This window comes from Uranotaenia lowii, chromosome 3 (genome assembly GCF_029784155.1).
Source record: "Uranotaenia lowii strain MFRU-FL chromosome 3, ASM2978415v1, whole genome shotgun sequence".
In the NCBI taxonomy this organism is placed as follows: Eukaryota; Metazoa; Arthropoda; class Insecta; order Diptera; family Culicidae; genus Uranotaenia; species Uranotaenia lowii.
Window position 1 is genome coordinate 15,128,469 of NC_073693.1, and position 12,435 is coordinate 15,140,903.

The 12,435-nt window shown below is 28.5% G+C and overlaps 2 protein-coding genes across 2 annotated transcripts in view; one reads left to right on the forward strand and one right to left on the reverse strand.

The window, feature by feature from the left end:
• The window catches only part of LOC129750601 (electron transfer flavoprotein beta subunit lysine methyltransferase-like), a 324,916-nt gene that overhangs the window by 93,147 nt on the left and 219,334 nt on the right, over nucleotides 1-12,435 (forward strand). The gene's annotated exons all lie outside the window — the stretch shown is intronic.
• Nucleotides 3,239-5,160, reverse strand: LOC129750602 (uncharacterized). Its single transcript, XM_055745568.1, has 2 exons — nucleotides 4,490-5,160; nucleotides 3,239-4,217 (listed from the first exon to the last, which is right to left on the reverse strand). Exons 1-2 carry the CDS (start codon nucleotides 4,808-4,810, stop codon nucleotides 4,023-4,025), a joined length of 516 nt encoding a protein of 171 aa, XP_055601543.1. The 5' UTR covers nucleotides 4,811-5,160; the 3' UTR covers nucleotides 3,239-4,022.

The window sequence follows — 12,435 nt, forward strand, 5'->3', positions numbered from 1 at the left end:
GACCCAATTCGTGGGACACAGACAACGGAACCCTACGTCCGTACAATTCCCTTATCTCCTCTAAGCATTAATAAAAATGGACAAAATTTGGCGATGTTTCCTTTCAACCTGTCAAAATTTCTCATGCAGCATCTATCGTAGTGATCCATGAGTCAACAAACAAAATTTGACAGTCTGCCGCGTCGTAACGGACACCATAGTGGCTTATGATATAGCTCAGTTGGCAAGTCTGTTGCTTCCTGAGCCGATGTCCGCGAGTTCGAGCCCAAGAGTAAATATCGAACACAGTTGTACCGGATAAGTTTTTCAATATTTGTCCGCCAACTGTAGTGTTGATAAAGTCGCGAATGCCATAAAGATGGTATTATACATGCAGAAAAAATCCAAAATATGAGCGCTAATAATCAGAGCAGCTTTTCCTACTAGCGACATTTCGCATACGTCGCGACATTGAAAATAATAACGACGCATCGCTAGTTTCCTAGGAGACTCGAAGCATGTGAATAAGAATGGCCTAAGGAAAATGTACAGTAAATAACGTAAACAATGTTCGAGTACTACATCGAAATCGCCTTTAGTCCAGTAGGCGAATAACAAATCTGCGAATGACAGGAATCTCGCTAGTAAAAAAGCGTCGCTAGTCTTACTGTCGCTATTCGGTTTGGTGCAATACACATAATATAACGACTATAATCGACACAGAAAAAAAATAACGAACACCATAGGGGTCCTGGAAGGATGTCGGATTCGTCAGCTTTGGCATCTACAACGTTTTGACACTCTAGGATAACAATCAGAGGATCGAAAGAAAGGCCGGTCCCGGACGACTGACGACCCTGACCGATGAGAAGCTCCAAAAGATGCTGAAGAGTTTGACCGATGGAAAAGTGGACATAAAGGTGCTGACACTTGGCCGAGAGGTCGGTGCCACGGAGCAAACAGTGAAAATGACCCTGCCGAACATTGACATAAAGATTATTTAATTTATGGCGTGTTTTTTTTCGAATCTGAGTTTGCTTCCAATTTCGTCCGAATGAAAAAACGACTTTCGATTTTCGGTGTGCGTAGGTGTGCGTAGGTGTGCGCAGGTGTGCGTGAGAACGAGCGCAATGTTTTTATGTAGCTGTCATTTTGTTTTCCCTTCTGGATTTTCTTCACTCGGTTCTTTACATCCGGATTGTCTTTTTTCGTGTCCGGATTGCACTGGCCAGCAGATAATAGGATTTTTCTTGGCTGATAGATTCAGAATCATGACAACAATATATTTTTCCGTCCATTATTTCGACTGTTTTGCTTTCAGCTACAAACAGCTGTTCGTTGTTTTGACAACATTGACAACAGTATTGGTGAACTTCTTCCAACACTGACTTTATTCTCAGGGCGACTCTGAGCCACTTCCCTGCAATGTTATACAAACCGTATGGAGAACATCTCTCAGATTTCCCCTCATATTTCCCCTTTTTTGACAGATTTCAGCTTTTTTCTTCAGATTTGAGCTTCATCTCCTATGCTCTCCTCAAGGCAAAAAAAGCTTAAATCTGAGGAAAAAAAGCTTAAAAACGAGATTCACCAACACTTAGTTAAAAGATGTTGGTCACACGATACATAGACAAATCCTGTATCGTTGCCGGAACCTGCTCTGAGCACGATGGCAGCAGTTAGTGCGCAACTAGGTTGCAACTGAGTTGCCACTGGGTGAAAAAACACGCTATTTGGAAAGGGGCAGTTATGAGGGAGTGTATCTTGAAAACCATTCGTATGATCGAAAAATATTCTGAGAAGGCAATGAAGGTAATGGTATAATCATTCATGGAAACATAAGAGAAAAACAATTTTTTTTGGGTTATTTATGTCACTTTACCACCTTGTGGCATTCGTGCCTATATGAGAAAAAAAATTTTTTTAACTTTTATTAGTGACACTTTACCATCTGAGAAAAAATGTTTTTCATATTTTGTAAGAAATATTAATACTTTATTCTCGGTATCTTTTATCGGTCGGCGCACATTTTATTCAGTTATGATATTGATGATTTTTTTCACTTTTACTTTGTCAAAACTGTATTTAAGGTAACTGCATCCTTCTTCTTCAATTTACACTAACTTTCAAAAAGACTTTTTATATGACAGAAACTGGGGACAATACGGTGGGTTAAAACGTTTCAAATTAAACAAGACATGATTATTTTTGTGGCACTTAAACACGTTTTCACTGCAATGTCAGAATTCAAAATCTGACACAAACATATAAGAATCATCGTAAGATTCAGTTAAAAGTAAAATTGATTAGTTGAGATCGTAGGTAACGAAGTTATCAAACAAGGCAACCATTTTTAAGCTTTTGAAACCGCCTCGCCTGGTGTCTTTTATCCACAGGACTAGAGTTCTGCCAAATCATTTGAGGTTTAGTTTACATGACTGGTTGCTGGGCAACCCTTCCAGCTGTTCAGAGACAAATTTGCTGGACAATTCATAATCATGGCTAATTCATAATTTGAAATGTTGGTATAAGCCTTGTTTCCCTGATGATCTTCAATCGTAGTTGTGCTTCACTCCATCACTAAATTGAACTTTGTGGAGTTTTTGGCAGTTTTTTTTTTAAGGTTTTATTAATGACACTTTACCATCTTTGTGGCATTCGTGTCTTAAGTTTTTGGCAGTGTTTTTATACTTTTTCACCACTTTGTTTTTGTTTTTTAAGGGTAAGAATGGCCAAATTGACTTCATTTTCATCCGTTGATTGCAAGAAAAGTGTGTTCTGAACCTCGTTGATGTTGGACAAGACATCAATTTCAGTTTCAAAGGGTATTTAATTCCATTGTTTTTTTTTTCTTTTCTCGTTAAAATCTCCTTGACCTGATATGATGTAATTTAAAAAGGATATCGTCACTGAATAAAGAAACAATTACAATTACATTTTCCTAAGCAAGGTCTGATCCAATCGAAGGAAAATATCTGTTAAATTTATTGTCAACCAGTTTTTTGTCTGTAATGAGTTCTTCACCTTCTGTGAGTGTAATTGATGACGATGATTTAGATTTCCTCAAGAGGTACATATAAAAATACAAACAAACATATGTATATAGTACAACTCACCTTAAAATATTCAACCCTTGATTTTACTCATAACATACTTAAACATTTCAAATACAAAGTTTTTTGAAGGAACTGTGATATTCACGTTAGAAACATAACATGAAGAAGTTTGTGTTATCTTTCAAGTATATTTTCATCTTTGAGTACTTTCAATAGAATTCCCTTATCTCCTACTTAACAACTTTCTACTTGAACACTATTCGTTTTTCTTTTTCAATTGTTACAGTAGGCAGATAGGCAGATAATCTCACTCTTCAAACTCAATCACGCAATCAGCACTGACAGCCACTTGTGTTTGCTCAATCCTCGCGCGACACAAGCATTTTAGCGGGTCAATCCTACCACCCTCCACAATCTTATTAACATACGTTAGAACAAATTGATTTAACTAACAACTAAACTAAGTACGACGACTGTCTGTCAGTGGTCGTACTAATTAGATTCTTCGCTCTCTCTTTCTTTAGAGGCGCACTAAATAGTTGGCTAATTTGAATACATAAAGGTTTTTGCTATTTCGAGGAATTTCTTGCGGCAGCGGGAAAATTGCAGTACTTAGCACATCTCTTCTCTGTTCGGTGGGATTTTTCTGTCCCCCCACTGAGTGAGTTGATAGTTTAAGTCGGGGCCTTTCAGTAGTTAGCCCTTTTACTTGAGGACAGAGGTTCATTGAGAGAAATCCCCTGCGCGTTGGAAAACCCCGACGACTGCATTCACGTGAGCCGGTATGGCGAAAACAGGTTTTTTTCTCGGGTTTGCTCACGAGATGGGCTGATCCCGGTAAAACAATCTTTGTTGTTGTTGTTTTACTAGCGGGGGTGATGAATTGCCCGTAGTGGCAGAGGAAAAATGTTTGTTTTCATAATCACGATTCCAGGTTGATTAAATTTCCCCAAACTTTGGGTAAGGTCCGGGGGGGTCCACGTGGTTTTACTTTTCTGGTAGCTTAATGACTGGCTTGACTGGATCTTCCCAGTGCTCCTCGCAGTAGTCGACCAGCTGGTCTTCGACCTTGGACAGAATCTCCGTCTGGTGGTCTGGGGACCATGATTTCTGGATCAGCGCACAGGACTGGTGACATCCGGTGGTGCCCAGAAGGCGGCTCAATTTTTCCGCACTGTCAACCTGAAGGATGGAGAAAAAGAGGAGGGAATATGCTATTAATATCATGCTTTATTGTAGATATCAGGACTTAGGGATGCCAAAGTTTGTACGATTCGGTCCTTTCGTTTCCTTGATACTTTTAAGAGATTGCAAACAACAATTTAAGCCAGAGAAATCTTAAATAATTCGTCTCTTATCTGTTTGCATACAATAGTTTTAATCATGGAACCGGATAGACCAATTCGTTTATACTTCCCCAACTACCCTCGGATAAACCCTAATCAGACACCCACCTTAATTATGTAAATATCATGCTCGAAGCAGAACGCCTGCAGCAGCACCTCGTGCATGTGGTGGGTGGCGCTGTCACCCGCGGCCATGAAGCAGAACAGATACTCCTCCGGCGTTTTGGCCAGGGCACTCACGGCTTCCGACAGCCCAAGCACCAGGCGCTGTTCGATGTTGGCCAATCGAAGCGCCCGCTTCACCGTGGCTCCAATTGGGGCACACTCCATGCTGTAATCCACTTCAACGGAGGCCGCCTGCACTGCACTCCCATCCCCACCCTTAAGGCTTTGCGGCTCCGGAACGGGTTCAACAGTAGCTATCACCATCTTCTGAATTGCTGATTCCAACTGCACACCAATTGCGTAATCCAACGTTTTTTTTTATTCAGCACAACAGTCTATTAGCACGTGTTGCAGCACACCAACGAATTCCTTTGAATTTAAAGTTTTTTTTTTCTTAAGAAACACTTCCCTTCCCAAAAACACTTGAACGGCTTCAACCTTCGAAACGAATCGGCACCTTCTTCCAAGAAGCGCGAAAGTTATTTGCTTTTGCCTTTAGCACCACACAATCAAACTCGACACCGAAAAAGGGGAAACACGCGAAAGTCGGATGATTTCCTAAGTAGCAGCTATTCGCCTTGCTATCACTCTTGCTTGAACACCGACTTGCTTGAACGACTTGATTTCTAGTAATGATGCGTTCGGGTACCCGAAGTTGCGCTTTTATAGGCGCACGTTCGGGTGCGCCAGTGGATTTACGTTACCCCAATGGGGAACACGAAGCCGAGCAAGGGTTGCCAGTTAAACCTAAATTGCGGTTGATTAAAGTAAAATACGGTGCAGCATTGTTTTGTTTTTTTTTTCGATTTCAAAATAATAACAATTTACGACTTATTTTTTGAGAAACCGTTAATTGCTGCGTACTAATGAAGTACGCAGAACAACTGCAGTTTCTTAATATTGTGAGGTGTACTTCTTACAAACAAAAGTATATGAAAACAATTCAAACTCTTAAAAAAATTGTCTTTTTTGTGATTTTTGTAAATTTGATCATTTTTGACATTTTTGTCAAGTTAATCATTTTTGTCATTTTTTTTAAATGTTTGTTCTTTTTCCCATTTTTGTCATTTTTACCATTTTTGTCATTTTTGGTATTTTTTTTAATGATTTCACATTTGTCATTTTTGTTGTTTTGTCATTTTCGGTATTTTTGTCATTATAACAATATTGCCATTTTTGCAATTTAAGTCATTTTTGTTGGTTTTGTTATTTTTGAATTTTTTATCTTTTTTGTCACTTTTTCATTTTTGTCATTTTTTTTATATTAATCATTTTAATCATTTTTGTAATTTTTGTCATTTTTGTCATTTTTGCCATTTTTGTCATTTTTGTCATTTTTGTCATTTTTGCCATTTTTGTCATTTTTGTAATTTTTAACATTTTTGTCATTTTTGTAATTTTTGTCATTTTTGTCATTTTTGTCATTTTTGTCATTTTTGTCATTTTTGTCAGCTTTGTCAGCTTTGTCATTTTTGACATTTTTGTCATTTATTGTCATTTTTGTCATTTTTTTTCATTTTTGCCATTTTTGTCATTTTTGTCATTTTTGTCATTTTTGTCATTTTTGTCATTTTTGTCATTTTTGTCATTTTTGTCATTTTTGTCATTTTTGTCATTTTTGTCATTTTTGTCATTTTTGTCATTTTTGTCATTTTTGTCATTTTTGTCATTTTTGTCATATTTGTCACATTTATCATTTTTGTCATTTTTGTCATTTTTGTCATTTTTGTCATTTTTGTCATTTTTGTCATTTTTGTCATTTTTGTCATTTTTGTCATTTTTGTCATTTTTGTCATTTTTGTCATTTTTGTCATTTTTGTCATTTTTGTCATTTTTGTCATTTTTGTCATTTTTGTCATTTTTGTCATTTTTGTCATTTTTGTCATTTTTGTAATTTTTGTCATTTTTGTCATTTTTGTCATTTTTGTCATTTTTGTCATTTTTGTCATTTTTGTCATTTTTGTCATTTTTGCCAATTTTTATCATTTTTGTCATTTTTGTCATTTTTGTCATTTTTGTCATTTTTGTCATTTTTGCCAATTTTTATCATTTTTGTCATTTTTGTTATATTTGTCATTTTTGTCATTTTTGTCATTTTTGTCATTTTTGTCATTTTTGTCATTTTTGTCATTTTTGTCATTTTTGTCATTTTTGTCATTTTTGTCATTTTTGTCATTTTTGTCATTTTTGTCATTTTTGTCATTTTTGTCATTTTTGTCATTTTTGTCATTTTTGTCATTTTTGTCATTTTTGTCATTTTTGTCATTTTTGTCATTTTTGTCATTTTTGTCATTTTTGTCATTTTTGTCATCTTAGTCGTTTTTGTCATTTTTGTCATTTTTGTCATTTTTGTCATTTTTGTCATTTTTGTCATTTTTGTCATTTTTGTCATTTTTGTCATTTCTGTCATTTTTGTCATTTTTGTCATTTTTGTCATTTTTGTCATTTTTGTTATTTCTGTCATTTTGATCATTTCTGTCATTTTTGTCATTTTTGTGGTTATTGTGATTTTCGTCATTTTTGTCATTTTTGTCACTTTTGTCATTTTGCGTCATTTTTTGTCATTTTTTGTCATTTTTGTCATTTTTGTCATTTTTGTCTTTTTTGTCATTTTTGTCATTTTTGTCATTTTTGTCATTTTTTTCATTTTTGTCATTTTTGTCATTTTTGTCATTTTTGTCATTTTTGTCATTTTTGTCATTTTTGTCATTTTTGTCATTTTTGTCATTTTTGTCATTTTTGTCATTTTTGTCATTTTTGTCATTTTTGTCATTTTTGTCATTTTTGTCATTTTTGTCATTTTTGTCATTTTTGTCAGTTTTGTCATTTTTGTCATTTTTGTCATTTTTGTCATTTTTGTCATTTTTGTCATTTTTGTCATTTTTGTCATTTTTGTCATTTTTGTCATTTTTGTCATTTTTGTCATTTTTGTCATTTTTGTCATTTTTGTCATTTTTGTCATTTTTGTCATTTTTGTCATTTTTGTCATTTTTGTCATTTTTGTCATTTTTGTCATTTTTGTCATTTTTGTCATTTTTGTCATTTTTGTCATTTTTGTCATTTTTGTCATTTTTGTCATTTTTGTCATTTTTGTCATTTTTGTCATTTTTGTCATTTTTGTCATTTTTGTCATTTTTGTCATTTTTGTCATTTTTGTCATTTTTGTCATTTTTGTCATTTTTGTCATTTTTGTCATTTTTGTCATTTTTGTCATTTTTGTCATTTTTGTCATTTTTGTCATTTTTGTCATTTTTGTCATTTTTGTCATTTTTGTCAATTTTGTCATTTTTGTCATTTTTGTCATTTTTGTCATTTTTGTCATTTTTGTCATTTTTGTCATTTTTGTCATTTTTGTCATTTTTGTCATTTTTGTCATTTTTGTCATTTTTGTCATTTTTGTCATTTTTGTCTTTTTTGTCTTTTTTGTCTTTTTTGTCATTTTTGTCATTTTTGTCATTTTTGTCATTTTTGTCATTTTTGTCATTTTTGTCATTTTTGTCATTTTTGTCATTTTTGTCATTTTTGTCATTTTTGTCATTTTTGTCATTTTTGTCATTTTTGTCATTTTTGTCATTTTTGTCATTTTTGTCATTTTTGTCATTTTTGTCATTTTTGTCATTTTTGTCATTTTTGTCATTTTTGTCATTTTTGTCATTTTTGTCATTTTTGTCATTTTTGTCATTTTTGTCATTTTTGTCATTTTTGTCATTTTTTTCATTTTTGTCATTTTTGTCATTTTTGTCATTTTTGTCATTTTTGTCATTTTTGTCATTTTTGTCATTTTTGTCAATTTTGTCATTTTTGTCATTTTTGTCATTTTTTTCTTTTTTTTTAATTTTTGTTATTTTTGGTTATTTTGGTCATTTTTGTAATTTTTGAATTTTTTTGTTATTTTTCTTATTTTTGTATCTTAGGTAATTTTTCTCATTTTTGTTTTATTGTTATTTTTGAATTTTTTTTTTGAATATTCTGTAATTTTTGTTATGTTTGTAATTTTTGTTACGTTTGTAATTTTTGTTATCATTTTTATAATTCTTGTCAATTTTGTCATTTTTATCATTCTCGTCATATTTTTTTTTTATTTTTAATTTTGTCATTTTTGTCATTTTTGTCATTTTGTAATATTTGTCATTTTGTAATTTTTGCAATTTTTATAATTTTTTGTAATTTTTGTCATTTTTGTTATTTATGTCATTTTTGTCATTTTGATCATTTTTGTCATTTTTGTCATTTTTGTCATTTTTGTCATTTTTGTCATTTTTGTCATTTTTGTCATTTTTGTCATTTTGTCATTTTTGTCATTTTGTCATTTTCGTCATTTTTGTCATTTTTGTCTTTTTTGTTATTTTTGTCATTTTTGTCATTTTTGTCATTTTTGTCATTTTTGTCATTTTTGTCATTTTTGTCATTTTTGTCATTTTTGTCATTTTTGTCATTTTTGTCATTTTTTCCATTTTTGATATTTTTGTCTTTTCATAATTTTTGTCATTTTTGTCATTTTTGTCATTTTTGTCATTTATGTCATTTTTGTCATTTTTGTCATTTTTGTCACTTTTGTCATTTTTGTCATTTTTGTCATTTTTGTCATTTTTGTCATTTTTGTCATTTTTGTCATTTTTGTCATTTTTGTCATTTTTGTCATTTTTGTCATTTTTGTCATTTTTGTCATTTTTGTCATTTTTGTCATTTTTGTCATTTTTGTCATTTTTGTCATTTTTGTCATTTTTGTCATTTTTGTCATTTTTGTCATTTTTGTCATTTTTGTCATTTTTGTCATTTTTGTCATTTTTGTCATTTTTGTCATTTTTGTCATTTATGTAATTTTTTAATTTTTTGTCATTGATGTAATTTTTTTTACTTTTTTAATTTTTTTTTTGCCATTTTTGTCACTTTTGTCAGCTTTTCATTTTTGTAAATTTTTAAATTTTATTAATTTTTGTTATTTTAGTCGTTTTTGTCATGTTTATTATTTCAGTCATTTTTTTTCATTTTTTTTTTTTTCATTTTTGTGATTTCTGTCATTTTCTTCCATTATTGTCATTTTTCATCATTTTTGGCATTTTCGTCATATTTGTTTTTTTTTGTCATTTCCGTCTTTTTTTTTTTATTTTTGGCACTGTTCTGCATTTTTGTTTTTTTTAGTATTTTTTTCATTATTTGTCAATTTCTTAAATATTATTTCTGTTATTTTTTCATTTTTTCATTTTTTATCATATTTGTCATTTTTGTGTAATCTGTCATTTCTTTTGATTTTTTTTCCCTTTTTTGTCATTTTCGCCATTTCAGTTATTTTTGTCATTTTTGTCATTTTCACCATTTTTACCATTTTAACTATTTTTGTCCCTTTTGTCATTTTCGTCATTTTTTTCATTTTTGTCAATTTTGTATTTTTTGTAATTTTTGTCATTTTTGTCATTTCGGTCATTTTTGTCATTTTTGTCATTTTGTCATTTTTGTCAATGTTGCCATTTCTGTCATTTTTGTATTTTTTGTCATTTTTGTCATTATTTTCATTTTTGTCTTTTTTGTCATTTTGTCATTTTTGTCATTTTTGTCATTTTTGTCATTTTTGTCATTTTTGTCATTTTTGTCATTTTTGTCATTTTTGTCATTTTTGTCATGTTTGTCATTTATGTAATTTTTTTTTCATGTTTTTCATTTTTGTCAATTTTGCCATTTTTGTCATTTTGGTTATTTTTGTCATTTTTTTAATATATCCTTTTTTTGAAACGGCTTATACCTTTAGGCTTTAAGGAGCCAAACTTGTTTTTTTTTACAATAGTTTGCTTACTTCCAGTTCACATCATTCTTTCAGTCATTTCTTTATTTATTTATGTTTATTTAGTCTTTGTCATTTTTTCGTTTTTCGATTTTTCATTTTTTCGTTTTTCTCTTTTTTTGTGTATTTTGTTTTTTCGTTTTTTTGTTTTTTTGAATCTTCGTTTCTTCGTTTTTTCGTTTATTCGTTCTTGCGTTTTTTCTTTTTTTTTTGTTTTTTTTTGTTTTATCGTTTTTTCTTTTTTTTCTTTTTTTCTTTTTTTGTTTTTTGTTTCTCTTTTTCATTTATTTGTTTTTCGTTTTTAAGTTTTTAGTTTTTTAATTATTTAGTTTTTTAGTTTTTTAGTTTTTTAGTTTTTTAGTTTTTTAGTTTTTTAGTTTTTTAGTTTTTTAGTTTTTTAGTTTTTTAGTTTTTTAGTTTTTTAGTTTTTTAGTTTTTTAGTTTTTTAGTTTTTTAGTTTTTTAGTTTTTTAGTTTTTTAGTTTTTTAGTTTTTTAGTTTTTTAGTTTTTTAGTTTTTTAGTTTTTTAGTTTTTTAGTTTTTTAGTTTTTTAGTTTTTTAGTTTTTTAGTTTTTTAGTTTTTTAGTTTTTTAGTTTTTTAGTTTTTTAGTTTTTTAGTTTTTTAGTTTTTTAGTTTTTTAGTTTTTTAGTTTTTTAGTTTTTTAGTTTTTTAGTTTTTTAGTTTTTTAGTTTTTTAGTTTTTTAGTTTTTTAGTTTTTTAGTTTTTTAGTTTTTTAGTTTTTTAGTTTTTTAGTTTTTTAGTTTTTTAGTTTTTTAGTTTTTTAGTTTTTTAGTTTTTTAGTTTTTTAGTTTTTTAGTTTTTTAGTTTTTTAGTTTTTTAGTTTTTTAGTTTTTTAGTTTTTTAGTTTTTTAGTTTTTTAGTTTTTTAGTTTTTTAATTTTTTTAATTTTTTAGTTTTTTAGTTTTTTAGTTTTTTAGTTTTTAAGTTTTTAGTTTTTTAATTATTTAGTATTTTAGTTTTTTAGTTTCTTAGTTTTTTAGTTTTTTAGTTTTTTAGTTTTTTAGTTTTTTAGTTTTTTAGTTTTTTAGTTTTTTAGTTTTTTAGTTTTTTAGTTTTTTAGTTTTTTAGTTTTTTAGTTTTTTAGTTTTTTAGATTTTAGTTTTTTAGTTTTTTAGTTTTTTAGTTTTTTAGTTTTTTAGTTTTTTTAGTTTTTTTAGTTTTTTAGTTTTTTAGTTTTTTAGTTTTTTAGTTTTTTAGTTTTTTAGTTTTTTAGTTTTTTAGTTTTTTAGTTTTTTAGTTTTTTAGTTTTTTAGTTTTTTAGTTTTTTAGTTTTTTAGTTTTTTAGTTTTTTAGTTTTTTAGTTTTTTAGTTTTTTAGTTTTTTAGTTTTTTAGTTTTTTAGTTTTTTAGTTTTTTAGTTTTTTAGTTTTTTAGTTTTTTAGTTTTTTAGTTTTTTAGTTTTTTAGTTTTTTAGTTTTTTAGTTTTTTAGTTTTTTAGTTTTTTAGTTTTTTAGTTTTTTAGTTTTTTAGTTTTTTAGTTTTTTAGTTTTTTAGTTTTTTAGTTTTTTAGTTTTTTAGTTTTTTAGTTTTTTAGTTTTTTAGTTTTTTAGTTTTTTAGTTTTTTAGTTTTTTAGTTTTTTAGTTTTTTAGTTTTTTAGTTTTTTAGTTTTTTAGTTTTTTAGTTTTTTAGTTTTTTAGTTTTTTAGTTTTTTAGTTTTTTAGTTTTTTAGTTTTTTAGTTTTTTAGTTTTTTAGTTTTTTAGTTTTTTAGTTTTTTAGTTTTTTAGTTTTTTAGTTTTTTAGTTTTTTAGTTTTTTAGTTTTTTAGTTTTATAGTTTTTAAGTTTTTTAGTTTTTTAGTTTTTTAGTTTTTTAGTTTTATAGTTTTTTAGTTTTTTAGTTTTTTAGTTTTTTAGTTTTTTAGTTTTTTAGTTTTTTAGTTTTTTAGTTTTTAAGTTTTTTAGTTTTTTAGTTTTTTAGTTTTTTAGTTTTTTAGTTTTTTAGTTTTTTAGTTTTTTAGTTTTTTAGTTTTTTAGTTTTTTAGTTTTTTAGTTTTTTAGTTTTTTAGTTTTATAGTTTTTAAGTTTTTTAGTTTTTTAGTTTTTTAGTTTTTTAGTTTTTTAGTTTTTTAGTTTTTTAGTTTTTTAGTTTT